Here is an 18,211-nt window from a genome sequence, read left to right on the forward strand (position 1 = left end):
AAGACTGATAACACGTGTGACTCAGGAAACTCTTTTCGGCATTTTATTTCCAGAAAAAATTTGAGAGTCACACTTACCAAACTTCAAAGTAGAGAGGAGCTTTGCAGTCATATTGCACGAATGGAACGACTGCATAAAAAAAAAGAGATTCTGGAGTCAGTTTTCTGTCGCGATGTTCCTTGCATCCGTTGACTTGCCACGTATCTCCTAATATGCTACAAATAATCTTCATTCACAGAAATAACAATTTCAAATATCTTTATTCATTAATCACTATCTTAACCAACAAATTGTGTATTACATCTAGATAAAATATACATCAATTACATCATTCTGCACGTATCACTATTGTTTCACAAACAGTAAGCATAATTTACATTGTGGTTACTGCTAACCACTTAATGATACATGCACATAGTACAGTAGTAAGTGGGACAATGTGTGAGTGGAAGTATTAATGAAAGGAAAGGGCGAAGTAAAAGATTTTAAAACAATTCTCTACTTTGATCCGTGGTCATGGCAGTGGATTCTGTTGAGGGGGTCTGATACAGACCTTCGCAGACTCAACAACATTCGCAAATAATAATAATTATCGTAATAACAGTAAATACAATACTAATCATAAGAATATAAAATATTTCACATAGAAAAAATTACATGGAAAATCGCGACTGGGAGAAGCGCTAAAAATAAATACTGAGAACAATATTAAAACAGGACACAGTAACATCAAGTGGATTAACCGTATGTAGCCTACCAATTAGGGCAGAAAAAATTGAAAATTGTGAGTGAACGCTACTCTTAGAGTATCTCAGTGTCAACTAAGTACATGCACAACTAAATTACTTTCTTCAGAAAAAGCGATCGGGGTTCCTCTCCACATGGGACTGTGGGCGGCCACCCGACGCAATAAATGGCGTGTCCAGAGCATTTGAGAGCCCACGCTGATCCCCGCAGGGCTGTGTCAGGCTCCAATACAAACTAGGCACGCCCTCTACCGTTCGAAAGCAGCGAGTAGTTTTGGCACACACAAAAAAGCTACCGTAGATTAAAAAGAAAAAACCATGCATATATCTCATGTTTTATATATATATATATATCTTCCAAGTGTGATAGAGACTTTCTTCTTAAAAGACAACATTTAAAGAGAACAATTAGTTTCAAAAAACACTCAGAATCAATAAAAAGTATACTGGGCGACGAGCGCTCACAGTTCTGTTTTGTGCTATTTCTGTTTAGTGTATTGGCAGATCCCAGAGAATAAACTGCCTTCGGCCCATATGTGAGACCGTGGGTACAATTATTTGTGAACGCCACTATTTACTTCATTCCAGCAGACAACAGGAGCTGCACACTGAATACAAAAAGGTGACGCCATCCCTGCCGACAACAACAGTGATCCATAATACAGTATCGGTTGCAAGAGCTGTAAACGTATATGAAATTGTACAGTACATAGTCTGTTTGAATCGCAGCCGACTTTACCATTTGCATTCAGAGGACCGCTTGGAGAAACACTGTGATTTAGATATAGAAATTAATCTAAAGTGTATTTGGTAAACAAACCGTGACACAGTTGTCCACTAGTGCTGAAAATTTTCATCCACACTGTTTAGTAACCGCCACTCTGATGCAGTACGATGATGAACAAAACGATGGTGAAGCAATTACTGCAGATGACGAACGTCTTCAGTTAATCGCGGGCAGGTGTATTTGATTCATAAACCATGTGGAAAAACAAATTTCTTGTGAGTTAGAGAGTCTGAAACGTTGAATTTTCACTACATTCGGTGTGGCCTAATTTTGAGTGAAAGCAGGCATGTAGGAAAGTAGATGAACAGTGGGTGCAATGATGTTTATGTGTAATGAAGTACCTAAGACAAAGACGTGTGGAAAAAATACTGAGTGAGCTTATCAGTAGTTTTCTCTACCAGTGTGAGACCATTGGGAAAGCAAAAAGAGTTACATACGGTGCTGACAGAAGACTATTGAGTACTAAATTGAGGGAATGACTATAACAGAACAAAATTGATTTTGTTCAGCAACATTAAAAACTTGTGGAAGAAATATTATTACATAATTTTTTATACTAAAAATAGGACTTTGAAACCGAAATTAATGCGTTTGGTAGAAAACAGTTCCGTTTGCCACTGCTTCAGCAAAGAAAGGTCGTTCTATGACGTACAACGACAGGTATTTTCTTTTTTTAAATTAGTCATTTTTAGGATACATGACTGAAGTGTTATCCTAGTGGTTTTCTGACAGTAAAATGTTGCAGAGGTACATGTAAGAAATATTGTGATGAAAAATGTTGTTAAATTATGTAATTTATAATAATGTTTCACGGCAAAAGCTAACGTCCAATCCCCTAACGAAATGAAAATTGCTAGAAACCCCTTGGGGCATCCAGCTTGTTATCTGCAGTACGCAAGTTCACGTAAAACTGATAGCAGTACGTCGGCAATGAACTTTGTATCAAGATATGATGATACTCCGGAAAACGTTTACAACCTCAAAGAAGTATGTGTAGTTTGTACATACGAACGATTACTTTTGAGCGAAATGTTTGGTTACTTTCGAGGACACAAAATGTTGCAGCGGCCGACCCTCCATTTGCCCTAATACTATACTTACGATGAGAGGGAAAGGTCTACAGGGTGCCTAGTAGGTTGTTAGCTGCCTGAGAGTAGCAACGCTGAATTCGTTGTCGACACTTCCTCGACGTCACAGTGAGGCTGTCATTCTTGGCTGCAGTCGGCTTTTGTATGGGAGGCGTTCCTCAGCGGAGTCCAGAGGTTCCCGCCTCGATGCAGAGAGACGCGTGACGTCACAGGTGGGCCGGGCGTCGCTTTAGAGGCGGCCGGCGCGCCTGGTCCTGCGGGGGCGGCGCCGCTTCTTGAGCGCTGCTGCGGCTGGGTCGGGGGCGGACCCGCCGTCGGCCGATCTGCGGTCCCGGCGTCGACGCCCGCCGCGGCCGGCCGCCTCCGCCGCGAGCTATGCGCACGTCGGGCAGCACTCGCCTTCGTGGTGCACCGGGGCTGCGCACGTCGTCGGGGCGCACTTGATAGTGGTGCACGTTATCTGGTGCTCCTGCGGACACACGAGCAGAACAACTGGTTGGGCAACTCACCGCAACTTCTCAGTCAAATAGCTCCCCAATTGACCTCACAAGGGCTGAGTGCACACCGCTTGCCAACAGCGCTTGGCAGACCCGGACGGTGACCCATCCAAGTGCTATCCAAGCCCGACAGCTTTAAACTTCGGTGGTCTAGCGTGCACCGGCCTTATCTCTGCGGCAAGGCCGTGGGCTCTTACTAGCACTGAGTGAAATTTTTGAAGTAAGACTGCAAATAGCAATCTGTAGAAATTGTAATATAGATATGTGATGACATACTAGAGAGACTGGGAGCCCATGTAAGGTTCACACTGAAATCTGAGTTGGAATAATTCTGAGCTCGGTTCGTTTTGAAGCTAGTATGTCTTGTTAGTGTTACGAGGTTGTTACCATCGCTATGAAATGTGAGATAAGGTATACGTTTGTAAATAAGTGTTAGAGAGTCCGCATGGTATTGCTTTCGAATATATGGCTCTAAGCACAATGGGACTTAACATCTGAGGTCATCAGTCCATTAGACTTAAAACTAATTAAATCTAACAACCTAAGGACATCACACACATCCATGCCCGAGTCAGGATTCGAACCTGCGACCTTAGCAGCAGCGCTGTTCCGGACTGGCGCCCCTAGAAACGCTCGGCTACAGCTCCCGGCACTTCGAATATATGTCGAGTTGAAGTAGCATGAAGTTTAATGTCTACATGTAACGGCTCGTTGCCCATAAACTGTTCGTGCTCCAGAACTTAATCGTATAATGTTCTGTATGAACGTTTTGTTACGAGTTTTGGTAATATACTACCCAACATAATATTAATGTTTTAATAAATGTCACTCTGTACTAATTTCCCGAGTGTAATCTGAGTAGTTGAAGTTCCAAGGCACAATGTAAAGCTTTGTAATAACTACACAACATATAACGGGTAAGACGGACTCCTACACCAGAAGGAGAGTCGAACAGAGGATATGCGCGAGACAGTTCGCGTGAATCCAGAGATACACTATGTCACGAAAAATATCCTGACACCACTGTGTGACGTATAATCGACCATTAGATGTCTGGAGGGGCGTATTACCAGTACAAAAAGAGCAGAGAGTATTGTGTCATCAGTAGAGAAGTAGGAAATGCATGGCTGTTTAGTCAGGAGAGCTTAGTGTCTTCGAACGTAGAATAGTCATTGGGTATCACCTCATTAACAAATCCATCACGGACATTTCAAGCCTCTACACGTGCAGAAAACGACTGTTGATGATGGGTATTTGTAAAAGCCGCATGGAATCAGCGGAAGGAATCACTCGCGAGTTCTAAAGCGCTACCAACAGTCGAGGTAGCACAGTGTCTGCGTGAGGAGTTAAAAAGCCTGGAGTACAGTCGGCAAGTAGCTCTTCATCAGCCACAGATTTATGTGTCTGTTAACCCGTCGTGGATACGGGACAGTGACCGGTCAGATATTTACCAAAGAAACATCGCCAAAGAGCGATTCAGAAGTTATTATTTTATTTTCACTACCAGGTTCTGCACCTCATCAATGTCATCTTCAGGCCCCTATGCACTCGCTATATAAAGAATCGGATACATCGATGCATGCATATCCGGACCCAGCAAGACCTGGAGTCCTTGAAATTTTTGTGCAGTGGTACATGGAAGACTTGACAACAACTCAGTCAATACCTGTATGCTCACAAGAGCTGTCACCAAGTCTTCGAAGTACAGACTCGGCAAGAAATTCACGGAATCGAGGTATTCATGATTCCGGTTGTGCATGCATCGACGTCTCCCATTCTCTGCCCAGAGATTGCATAGGGGCCTTAAGATGGCTTTAATGAAATGTCGAAACTGGTCGTGTAAATAAAATAACAATTTCTGAAATCTTATGGCTGTTTGGTGGTTTTTCTTTTGTAAACAAATTTCTGTAGTCAGTGCTAAGCGATGCTTCGCTGGAAACGAATGATTCACGCTATACCTGGTAACAATCCAATGGTGGTGCCAACAGTAAAGTTTGGAGAAAGGTGGTGTCACGGTAAGGATATGTATTTCGTGGAAAACGCTAAATGCGAAAGGATATGAACACGTATTACAGTACTGTGTCTGCAACAGTAGAGGAACAGTTCGGAGACGGTACTGTATCAGCACGACAATGCACGCTGTCATAAACAGCATCAGTTGAGGCAATGGTTTGGGGACATTAAAAATCCTGAAGTGGGCTGACCTGCCCAGTGCCTCGACAATATAACACCTTTGGGTTAAAGTTAGAGCGTCGATTTCGCACCATCCCCAGTGTCCAACATCACTAACAGGTGTGGATTTGGCTGTTAAGGAAATATGAGCTGCAATTCCTCCGTAGACTTCCAGATACCTCACTGAAGGTATATCCAGTAGAATGCAAGCCGTTACAAAGGAAAGGATTGACACAGCCCTTTTAAATATCCACTAATAGCTGCCTCGATACATTTTGGTACATAATGTATTTATTATTAACATTTTAAATTTTGGGTGAGCAATATTTTTAATAACTATACTAAATGTAACGAGTATAGTGAACTGCTATACGAGTGAGAAAGCAGAGCAGGTAGTGTGTGCAAGAGAGTTCGTGTTAATGCAGAGATAGTAGCGGGTCAGTGTCATGTCGGAATGAAAATATTGTGGAAAAGTGCTGCCGAGGATTCACATTGCGAGCACTGTATGGGCGTAATAGTGCCATGAACATCGTGCTCAGAAAGTATCAGAGTGATTCAAACAGCATGGGATGTTATAGGTATGTTTGCAACGTGAAACAGATAAACTGCGTTTGTTGCAGGTCTGTATTGTATACGCAGCTGTGACGTGGGTTTAAAAAAATTACGTATTTCATTGTTTTGATATATCGAAACCTCTGAAAATGTTCATCTCTAAGCTTACTCACGGGAGCGCAGAGAGAAAAGAGTGAAGGGGCGAGAGGGAAAGGCCTGACGAATAAACTTTTTCCTCTCACCATACGCCCCCACAGTTTCCCTCACAATTTTAGCAACATTTATAGAAGTAACATCGTTTATGCATCTGTCCAAAAAACAGAGTGGAAAAGCCGCATAGTTCCTGCGGAATGGAAATAGCTTTCCTTCCAAAAACTGCGACAAAGATGAAATCATTGAATGCCTGCGAAATTTTTTAATTCCACGGCCAATTCCGGCTTTTCAAGCCATTGTCAGTGTGTAACATTCTGTGTGTGCACAAAGAAAAAAAACAAAGACACACGGAACAAGAGTATCATACTGTAATTATTATAAATTGAAGGAAAGATAGTTATACACAAAAAGAAGTCAGACGTATAAAAGTAGAAGTGTATTCACACTATGAGTTTCTCTTCGTTTTGGTTTACAAATTTAACTGTCCTTGACGGTTTGGCATGCGATGGAAAATGTGCAAACATGTAATGTTGAACAACGTATAAATGTCCTGGCGATCTAACAATTTCACAGACGTATTTATGTATATACAGCGTGATTATGCTGCCCCTATTGATGGCTTTTATGTAACCTGCAACACCTTTAAATTCTACACACGAAATGTTCACATTTTCTCAGTCACTATGCGAAACTATCAGTCCTAAAAAATTTAAGAAGACCTTTTTGTAGCAAATTTAATGTAGTTGTATTCGAAACAACATTTTAAATTTTGGGTGACCAATATTTTTAATAACTATACTACATGTAACGAATATAGTGAACTACTATACGAGTGAGAAAGCAGAGCAGATGGTGTGTGCAAGAGAGTTCGTATTAATGCAGAGATAGTAGCGGGTCGGTGTCATGTCGGAATGAAAATATTGTGGAAAAGTGCTGCCGAGGATTCACATTGCGAGCACTGTATGGGCGTAATAGTACCATGAACACCGTGGCCAGAAAGTATCAGAGTGATTCAAACAGCATAAGATGTCGTAGGCTATGTTTGCCGATGGCTTTTATGTAACCTGCAACGCCTTCAAATTCTATACACGAAATGTTCACATTTTCTCAGTCACTATGCGAAACTATCAGCCCTGAAAAAATTAACAGGACCTTTTTGTAGCAAATTCAATGTAGTTGTATTCGAAAGTACCAAAGGCAAAAATAAAATTATTAAATGACATAGTGTGACAACGTGGAAAATTCTAAAATTTAAAATTTTCTTTTGTGTATAAAGCGTGTAGATCATCCTATTTCTCAGTGTGGGAACTACAAATGGAATTACTACTTTGGTTTTAATTAGCAGTCAGCAAAATGCCAATAAAGTTATAAGGATACCTTCTGGTTTCTTGTTCAGTATGTTTGTTGATAACTGTACATGAACACAAAATTTCTATTTCTTCTACAGTATTACAGACGTCCCTTTCTTGGCATGAAGAAGAATGCGGTGCTTATCGTTAATATTCGAGGACGTGTGTCTGTTGTTCATGAGATGCATACGAATTTACTTGGGTTATTTTCGCTACATTTCGAAGCTTTTCCAATCGAGTTCGAATATTCCTTCAGGCTTATCCAATTTATATCACGTCACAATCGCCACTTTCAATATTAAACACATTTTCTGATGAAAAGTGTGTGTACACCCGTAAGGTCATGGTCTTATATTTTTCCGAATTTTACAAGACTCCATATAATATGCTGTTCTGTCATAAGTATCCAGACACTCCTACGTAATGAGGAATTGACTACTAGCTTTAACGAGAGGCGTACCAGCCAGTATAAAAGGAGGGGATGGGAATGGGGCTGGGGTGTATCGTGTTGCAAGTACTGAGGTAGTTACAACAGAACACGTTAATCAGGAGTGCTTAGTGACTCCGAACGTCGACTAGTCACTGGCTGTCACCTGAGCAACAGATCGACCTGAGACATTTCCCCCCTTCCTAGCTCTCCAAGTCTGTCATGTGACTGAAATCAGAAATGTGAAAGAACAACCAAAGCTACACCAGGATCAAGGAGGCATAATATATTGACGGGCAGGAATTGTCTAGCATTGAGGAGGGTGATTGCAAAAACGTCACATGAAATCATCAGAAGGAATCACTGTGTTCAGTGTGATACCAGCAGATCAGCTAGCACAATGAATGTGTGTGTGGAGTTTAAAAGATAGGGGTATAATGGACGAGCAGCCCCACAAGAGCCATACATTTCCTACTTAATGCTAAGTGACGCTTGAGGTGGTGTTCAGAGCGACACAACTGGTCAATGAATGACTGGGAACGAGTGAGTTTGACTGATGAATCACGCTATACCCCTGCAGTAATTTGGTGAATGCCCAGAGAATGCTACTTGCCATTACGTGTGCCATCAGTGAAACATAGAGGAGGTGGTGTTACGCTATGGAGTTGTTTCTCGTTGTTATGGTGCGGTACCCTTATTGAACTTTAGAAAACTTGAAATAAAGAAGAATTTTAATACATTTTACGGTATTGTGGACGTCGCGTAGTGGAAGGACACTTCAGAGGTGATGAACTTGTCGGCACGATACGTAGGCTGTCACAAAGTACCAACTGTGAAGCAATGGTTTCTGAACAGACTGGCCTGCCCAGTACCCCTAAAGGGCCTCTGGAACACCCTTCGGCTGAGTTATAAAGCTGATTTTGCGTCCAACATCATTACGTTCTCTGGCTTAGTTTCTTGAGGTAGAATGTGCTGGCATTCTGGAGTCCAATATTTTGGTTACGTGCCTTTCAACAGCCGAGAATTAACTGAAAACAGAACGCATTTTAACAATCAGTTATTTTTATATCAACTTTAATATTTACTGGTTCCAGTCGTGGACAATCATCACAGGATATAAGTGTTGAACAGTCACAAAGGAGGTCACTAGATTCATGAAAATAAAGTTGGCAACAATTTTCAGGTGCAGTGACGCTCTTGATAGAGTTAAAGCAAGATTCATTTGTGAAAATCCTCTCTCACATTCACTGGTAGATACTGGTATGCAGTTAATTCTGTTTGTCAGAGACAGCAGGAGAAGCTGGACACTTCCTTTCTCTTCTAGGAACCCTATGATTACTTTCCTTTCAGGTAAAGCTGAGCCTTTTACATAATTTGATTATGTCTTTCTCACCAAAAATTACTGCAGGATTGTCGGGCTAATAAGAAGGATGCAGTAACAGTGCATGAAGAAATATCATCCTCATCACTTGAAAATCTGTTTTCATTCTCTTGCTTAAACTTTCAAGAAATGATATTGGGTCGATTAGATTGGGCATAACAGCATAATTTTTGCATTTTATTTCTGAATAGAATTGTAATCGTTCCTTTCCTTTTCGAGCTTCATTAGAAATACATCTCTTTTTATGTTCCTCTTCAAACATTCTGAACTCTGTTTTATTTTTTGATAGCAGTATCAAGAGTTTTGCAGTTTTGAACTAAGCTCAGACAACTCCTGTAGCGTATCGCACATCAACTTCAGATCCAAAATTAAGTCAGTACTGGCGATTTTCTTTAGAAAACCTTCATACATTTTCCTGCCAGTGTTGTCTATGGTCATATCATCTTCAGCACTAGTAAAAATGTGAAACTAATGTCTCACAATTTCTCCAAACTGCTGAAACACTTCCAAAGCTAGAGATAACCTATCGAGTACCCAAGACTGGGTCACTTTTAAGAATTTGGGTGCTTCTGCATTTTTTTTTCAGTTCTCTTGCACCTTTGGGTGACAGTTTGTAGAGAGTGTATAGCTTATCCAGGAAAGATTTAAAATGATTAATTTCTGAGGGAAGATCTTTTCTTATAAGTTCGCTAACAGATAGCTCTAGCTCATTGCTGGCCCAGTTCCAACTTAAAATTAGTATGAAAGCTTCTTTAAACAATATAGTCAAGGTTCCACGTATCACGTAGCGTTGCTTAAATACGACTAATCAATTAAGAGAATTGGCTCACTGTAGAACTTTCGGCAAGTATCAAGGGAATTTTGCTGTGTGACTCAATTATATTTTGATAACTCTGCCTTTCATTTACGCAGCAGTATGCTTTAATTTGTTGACACATACAAACCTGAAATGAAGGGTGGGTCCAAGGTCCACTCTGTTCAATTTCTGAACACCAATTTCAGACCGAAAATCATTTAACCGTTTATTTGCACGCAGTTCTGAAAACATTTGCTGTTACTAAGTTTTCATTCTCCTGTGATTTAACAGAGACAGCTTCTAAAGGTTTTTCACTTGCTGCAGATAATATTTTCAAAGGATCGTTTATGGACGAAGTTTCTTTGTGTTTAAACGTTTTCTTTCAAACGGATACCATTTGGTCTGGTTTGCTTTCTCCAAAGCATGGCACTGAAATAGTTGACCACTGCTGCGAATTTTTTTCATTTCGTGTTTACTTCCTTCTGGGTCCAGTATCACAGCTTTCTTACAATCTTTGCATCCCAGTGTCGTGTTTTCTATCTGTCAACCACTCTTTCCACATACGGAAATCATCTTTCTGTACCATTGTCTATTAATAAGGAGACCTCAATCGACACTATTTACAGAAGTACGAACGTGAATAGAAGATTTTCAGCACACGCGATGGCATTTCCACTCTTTTCCTTACTTTCATCACCTTTGCCATTTTCATCATCGTCCCCGATGAACTCAACCTTTTTATTCGCTGTGGATGAGAAGTATTGTGTAATGTTGTCATTCATTTCGACTCTGAAACTCCAACAGAATTTCACACTTCACCTTGCCCGCTTCAACACTGAATACGGACGTGAACAAGCGACATTACATAATTTCTCTAAATTAATTTTAAAATTTGACCACATGAGACAATTATTTACAACAGTGACTCTCGAAATTCTTATGTGGAAAGCTTTCAACAATATTGCACAGGTAGTCACGTTTCGAAGTACCAGCATACCAATTATAAATGTGCCCTATTTAGGAGAAATCTGATATCATTACCCGCTTTTGCTGACAGAGTCATTGATGCACGATTTGTCTGCCTGTCAATATAGAAAAAATGTGGCTTTCTTTATCTCATTTGAGGTTTCAAAAGTTAAAGGGTACGGATCCTCGAGAGTACTGTCAGAAACCCAGCAGTGGTAAAATTGGTCGCTTCCTTGGTCGACGTATGGCTCGCTTTTTCTTTTCGTGTTATAGTTACGGTTTTTGTGTATTCTTTCACATTTCATTCTGTTCAAAGGTTGATTCCATCACTTCCAGTAATCACTTGTTTCTTCGTTAATTGGATGTAGATTCAGCTCGTTTTAAATATCTTCACACTTCATTAAATCTCTTATTGTGAAGCTCTTTACCCTCCTCACGATTCCCATCATCACTGCCGGCTGTATTTTACTGTTATGTTTCTTTCTGCTTTGATCGCGTTCGCTTCCAAAGACGGTAATGGTGCTGCAATAATTGAATGAAACTAATTTTTTGTATGTTTTTGGATTATATAGTTAGTGTTCTGTTTATTGTGCATATATCGCAAAAAATTTTTGGAGCCTTTTTTTTATATCACTGTCAAAATCATGGCTCGTGTCGCATCCAGATCTTTATAATGTGACTCTTGTTCAATTAATTTATTGTTAATTATTATTTTTGACTTTATTAAGTGTTTAAATTCAAGGGCCATAACTTCCGTCTTATGTAATAAAATTTTTAGACTGTAGTCTATACATACGACATTTCGATAAAGTGCTTGCTAACTTCACCTTCATTTATCATTATTTTATTATTTATGAATAGCATTGTACTTTCATTAGTATAGGTATCTAATTAGTACTTTAAAATGTATTTTTCTTAATATAAAGATTAAACCGAAGAACACGTAACATATCGCTAAAGCAAAATAAAACCTTAACCTCTCGTATTGTTAGCAAATTCATGCAGTGAACGTTGTCCAGAAAAATCAGATTTTTGAGAGCATTCTTTTGTGCTGAGGGCGATTGCCTCACGGTGAAGTAGTCACGCAAACTGGAGATTGTGTTGGCTGTTCTGAGGTGAGACGCGGGACGTACCTTGCAGACGCAGTCCGTGCAGTCGTCACGCTTCCAGACCTCGTTGTTCTTGCGCCAGCGGCCGTCGTTGTCGACGCACTTGGAGGTGCCGGCGCGCTTGCCGCCCCCACCGCCCCCGCCGCCGCCTCCACCACCGCCCGCAGCCTGACAGTGGTGCTCCAGCTTGCGCAGTTTGCGCCGCAGCTGCTTGATGGTGCGCTGGAACTCCTCCAGCGCGCTCTCGATGCCCTCCAGGCGCTCTTCGCCCACCTCCTCAGCATCCACCTGCAGAGAGGACCATTAGGTTCGTACTTCACAGGTCCCGATTTTTCAATTCACAACTGTAGCCATAATGATCGAATCGACATTTTTTCGCTTGTCGAACTAAATTTTTTTAAACGTTGAGTAGATCTATTTTTCGTTATGTTTCATTTAAGGAGTATCTCAAAGGTGTCCATTATCTATAATATATGCCTCTAGCTGCATCTCAATCAACTTACCAAATCATAACGTACCCCACAAACACTCCTCAGTAATCAAGTGCTTTGTTCATGATTTCCATTCACTCCTCCTGCACAGGCTTACCCAGAGATCACGGTGAAAGAAGTCGAGTAAGAACTAGATTGCAATACTGACTCCCAAATGCTAATAGCGCTCCAAATCCACAGCCACCTGTGTCCCACATTCATCATTCGCCTATTCTTCAAAGACCTGTTCATAATAGATCACCATATCACCGAAAACAGAGTCGAATCTTCCCAAACCAAACCCAAATCTACCGTTGCTAAAAATGTCTCATCTGCAACAAATCCACCTATATATCCCAAAGTCCATTACAGGTACCAACGTCGTCCTAACCTTCAGTCTCCTCTCTCCAGTGCCAGGAACCAATTTCATCCCAACCGACTCCTAAAAATTACAAACCTAAATCTCCCTCCAACCAAACCAGAAATTGTCCTTAGTTCACCTATCAACACACCACTTTACCCCAACAACTCCCTACGTCCGGTTCCTACAAATGATAACATCTTCTTCAATTTTTCTGTCCTTTGAAATATCGAACCATCTGAGTGCACCCATACTCTCCAGTAAGTTGCCGTGGCCGCGCTCTGTGTTCGATCCAAATGCCGCTGCCACTTATTCCTAAAACTACTTTCTCTTCCAAGTTTCTCGACTAGACACTCTCGCCTAATACCTTCCCACTCAATTTTGTGCAGTACATCCAAATCCATTGCAGTCAAACAGCTGTCCACATTACAACTAGATCCGTCCCACCTACCTCGTGCTAGTCATGAAGTATAACTCTACATAAGCCTCTTCTTTAGTAACAATTTATCACCAAGCAGCTCCTCATTCAGTCACAACTCTACGCAAATAGCATCGCCAAGTATTTAATAATATCATGTTTATCAACTGTGAAAGTGCTCAATGCGACTTTTATGTTTAAAGATATGTAAGTGGAAGTACAGCTACATGGTTGCTGCCAATCCACCCCTACGTGCAGGAATGAAATTATAATAAAGAGAAAGAAATCAAAAAGTTGAACTCCAAATCCAGCGTGTACCAAATTAAGAACGAACCGCGCACACTTTCAGCCCCACTGAATTTTACTTTAACACTTACACCCGTCCTATCCAAGTATATTTGTCTGATACTAAAACTCGACTGTAAATTAACAGGCAAAATACATCTCTGAACCACAAAGTTTACAACCAATTAGAACTACTAATTAACTCAAAATACCTATGACATTCGCGCGACGTATTCTACACTACGACGATTTGATTCGACCTATCATCTCTAACGCCAGTTTCGCCTTAATGTACATTCTAATCAATTTCTATTACTCCATCATCATTCTGGAACGCCACGCACTCAATCCCGCTTTCCTAACCTGTTTAGACTCCGTTCCAAAAACTTTTACGCGAACACCATATTCCCCTTCCTCGTAGCACAAACTGAACACCTACGTTTATTGTGTAGCTCATGTGTACACTCAAACAGAACTCACTCAGAAAATTACATTACACTCTATTATTATACAGCTGCCTTCAGTGTCATCGACAGATATATTCGCATAATAAGCCCGTCTCTTAGTCTGTTCCGTTGACTAGTTGTGTGCAGAAGTTAGACTGACTTGTAGTCTGGTATTCTACAATTCCCTTTCTTCTTTCTTTTGAAATATCATTCAATAACGACTTGCTAAGAACTGGAAATCAGTAATGATACTGGCTGTGTGACCTAAGCCTGAAAAATGCTCCAAAAGAATTTTGATATTTCCCCCTAATTTCCTGCACAAGTACTATGCTGTGGCTATACCTACAAGTCCCCTCTATCCAGCAACTACAGAAGTGCTTCAATAGTCCATCAATACTAGGTCATGAAATCAACCTCGACGTCTGTCTTACCAGACTTCCCGTCACCCTTCCCTGTGCTTACCAGTATCCAACCGGTCGAGATGGGTAAGGAGTTAGTATTCTGGACTCGCAACGGGCAGAGGTAAAGATAAAATCTCCTTCCCATCATGTTTTTCATAGTTGGGTTGTTGCGAATGTCAGAAAAGGACAGGGTACTTTCCTTAGTCATCTATGTCCCATCCGCGGTCTTGCTCTGTCTCTAATTACCTCATCGCCGACGGGGTATTAAAATCTAAACCTCCTTTTTCCCACACTAGGTTACAGATTTGTTAAAATACTCATAAATTAAAACAAAAGGTTTAATGTACAGATTTTGCAGTTCTTGATGCTAACTGTATAGAGTGATTTTTGTGTGTGCCAGCTCATAGATGTACATAAGCAGTGGGGATTTTAGTAAATTTGGAAGAAGACAGTTGGAGCTGGTTTGGGTTTCCTGAGAGAACGATGCTGAACTGATGTGAGGAATTGTTTGAGCTAGGAAAGTTAACGGGAAAAAAGGGATTGAGAGGATCCGGGAGAAGACCACCAGTGACATGGAGAGTAAAAGGAGGCTCTGCTAGGCTGGCCGCGGTAGCAGAGCGGTTCTAGGCGCTTCAGTCCGGAGCCAGGCGGCTGCTGCGGTCGCAGGTTCGAATCCTGTCTCGGGCATGGATGTCTGTGATTCTGTGAAGTCCTTAGGTTCAAGCTGTTCTAAGTCTAGGGGACTAATGACCTCCGATGTTAAGTCCCATAGTGCCTGGAGCCTTTTTTTTTAGGATCTGCTAAATCTCGAAGTAACGACCCCGTGCTGCAGAAAGCGCAAATCAGCTTTAAACCTCATATGACGAACCGTGCTAACATTCGAGGTCATCATTTACCGAACTCTAGTACAGCGCGGCTGTGCGAACTGTATGGCTACGGCAAGAGGAATGAACAGTGACGCTACGGGCCATATTCGCGGTAAAGGGAGTGAAAGGGGCACATACCGAAGCATGGAGAGGCACTAACGTACAAGTATGTACGAGGGCTGAAAAATGAGCACAGAAGAAATGTAGGTAATAACCGAAAGTAAAAATAGTCCAGTACGAGAGATACCAGTTCAACACTGGCAGTGATCACCGTCTTGTGAGAGCAAGGGTCGAACTCAATGTAAGAAATGAAAGGAATAAACTTATGAAAGGGAAGAGAAGGGTAATCAACATCAAAAACCTGGAAGAACATTCCTCGAAATTCCAAGAAGTCCTCCAAAGCAAGTTCCATGTAACTAAAGATGGTGATTTGGCGGAAATGATTGTTTCAAGTGCACAAGAAGTCGGTGGACTATGCCAAAACAATAGACAGCCAAAGAAATTCAGTGCCAATACTGAAACCCTTTTACAATAGAGGAGAGAAATGAAAATCCAAACCGATCGTGACATGGTAGCGTATTCCGAACTATGTAAGGCAGTGCGAAGATAAATGAAAACTGACATACAGAAATTCACTGAAGACACCTTACGAGCAAGCTTGGAGAACAAGACAAGTTTAAAGTCAGCCAAACGAAAACTCACAGTCGTTAAAAAGCAGATTATCGCACTCGATGGAAATGACAATCGAATCACTGAAAAGGAGGAAGTTTTGAAGTTCATCAGAGACTTTTATAGCAATTTGTATAGCAACCCAAGGGAAAATTTGAGTGTATCTAAATTAAATGATGTACCTAGTGTTCCAGATATACTCCCATCAGAAGTCAAGTGTGCTCTAGATACCATGAAGAAGGGAACAGTGCCGGGTGATGATGAGCTCAGCGTTGACATCCTCAAACTGGCAGGAGAGGTAACAATAAATCACTTGACAAAAGTATTTACTTCCTGCCTGCACTATGCTTCAATCCCATTATCGTGGAACAAGGCTAAGATTATATTGATACACAAGAAAGGAAGTATTCACAATATTAAAAACTACCGTCCTATCAGCTTGCTCTCAATTTTGTACAAAATTTTCACAAAGATCTTGTTAAACCGAATTAGTTCCATCCTAGACTTAGCCCAACCTATAGAACAAGCAGGATTCCGAAGCAATTTTAGCACTATTGACCACATTCTGACCGTTAGTGAAGTGATAAGCAGAGCGAATGAATACCAACTGCCTCTCTGCATTCCCTTTGTTGACTTTGAAAAGGCATTTGACTCCGTTAGCCATGTAGCTGTCCTCAAAGCTTTGAGTGAGCAAGGAGTGGGAGCAGCATACATTGAAGTGCTCAGGAAAATCTACGAGAATTCTTCAGCTTATGTTAACATCGGCGAATCAACTCAAGAATTACGCATCATGAGGGGTGTCAAGCAAGGCGATCCCATCTCCCCAAAACTGTTCTCTGCTGTATTGGAAATGGCTATGTCAAAGTTGAGGTGGGAAGGTAAGGGAATTAGAATTAATGGAAGAAGGCTTACCAACTTGAGATTTGCTGATGATATTGCCTTACTGGCCAAAGACTTCGCAGAGCTCCAAAACTTAGTTACAGATCTTGCATCGGAATGTCAGCTGGTTAGCTTGAGCATGAACCTTTCCAAAACAAAAGTAATGTCCAACAAATGGGTCCCAGCTGGAGATGTAAAGGTCAAGGACAGTCTGCTAGAAGAGGTCAGTGAATATGTCTACCTTGGCCAGATTATAAATATGAAGGGAGACATAAGGCCAGAAATCTATCGACGCATCAAGCTTGGCTGGCAAGCATTTGGGAAGAATTCAAAAGTGTTCAGATCAAAAATGCCAGTAAATTTGAAGAGAGCAGTATTTGATCAATGCATTCTTCCTGTGATGACGTATGGCTGTGAGACATGGACACTGAACTCATTTACAAAAGGGAAACTTAGGACAGCACAGAGAGCCATGGAGAGATCAATACTGGGCTATATAAGAAAGGACAGGAAAAGGGAAGATGACATCCGGTCTGTGACGAAGGTTAATGACATCTTAGAGACAGTAGGTTCCTTGAAATGGCAGTGGGCTGGCCACGTCGCAAGAAGAAAAGACAACAGATGGACGAAGCTAGTACTGGAGTGGAGTCCGAGGGAGCACCGGAGGCCTAGAGGAAGACCACCAGACAGATGGGACAAAGACATCAAGAAGATCGCTGGTAACACCTGGCAGAGAACTGCCCAAGACCGTCCCACTTGGAGAAGACTGCTGAAAGCCTACCCGAATCCACGACTCGAAGAGGCCACATCATTTAATGATTGAATTGGCTGATGATGATGGTGATGATGATGAGAGATATTCGCCGTTACAAGCAAATACGGAAAAAATGGCGCTGAGCACTATGGGACTAACATCTGTGGTCATCAGTCCCCTAGAACTTAGAACTACTTAAACCTAACTAACCTAAGGACATCACACACATCCATGCCCGAGGCAGGCCTCGAACCTGCGACCGTAGCGGTCACGCAGTTCCAGACTGAAGCGCCTAGAGCCGCATGGCTACACCGGCTGGCAAATAGGAAAAAGGAGCATGACTAATAACAGAAGAATGCGTAGCAAAGCAACAGACACATGACACGGAATGCATAAATAATAGGATAAGCCAAAGGACAAAAAAATAAACAAAATACCAAAATCTGCTTCCAACAGCGGAAAAGCCCAAACATAACAAATAATAGCTTGTGAACCAATGAAACTTAAAGGGAAAACATTTAAAAAATGACAAAACTTTTAAATGATTTAAGAAATCTGCGTCTTGTATCATTTTTTATTGCAATAACATCAGACAATTAGTGTGATGAAGTTTAGTGTTTAATTTTTAAATTGAAAAAA

The 18,211-nt window shown here is 41.2% G+C and overlaps 1 protein-coding gene across 1 annotated transcript in view; it reads right to left on the bottom strand.

Annotated features, from left to right (window-relative positions):
- Nucleotides 1-241: 241 nt before the first annotated feature.
- Nucleotides 242-18,211, bottom strand: part of LOC124612333 (peroxidasin) — a 207,807-nt gene continuing 189,837 nt past the window's right edge. Inside the window, exons 21-22 of the mRNA XM_047140476.1 lie at nt 12,048-12,311; nt 242-3,090 (exon numbers count right to left, since the gene is read on the bottom strand). Of these exons, the coding sequence (XP_046996432.1) occupies nt 2,995-3,090; nt 12,048-12,311 (360 nt within the window). The 3' untranslated portion in view covers nt 242-2,994. The remainder of the gene's footprint in view (nt 3,091-12,047; nt 12,312-18,211) is intronic.

Source organism: Schistocerca americana, chromosome 4 (genome assembly GCF_021461395.2).
Source record: "Schistocerca americana isolate TAMUIC-IGC-003095 chromosome 4, iqSchAmer2.1, whole genome shotgun sequence".
In the NCBI taxonomy this organism is placed as follows: domain Eukaryota; kingdom Metazoa; phylum Arthropoda; class Insecta; order Orthoptera; family Acrididae; genus Schistocerca; species Schistocerca americana.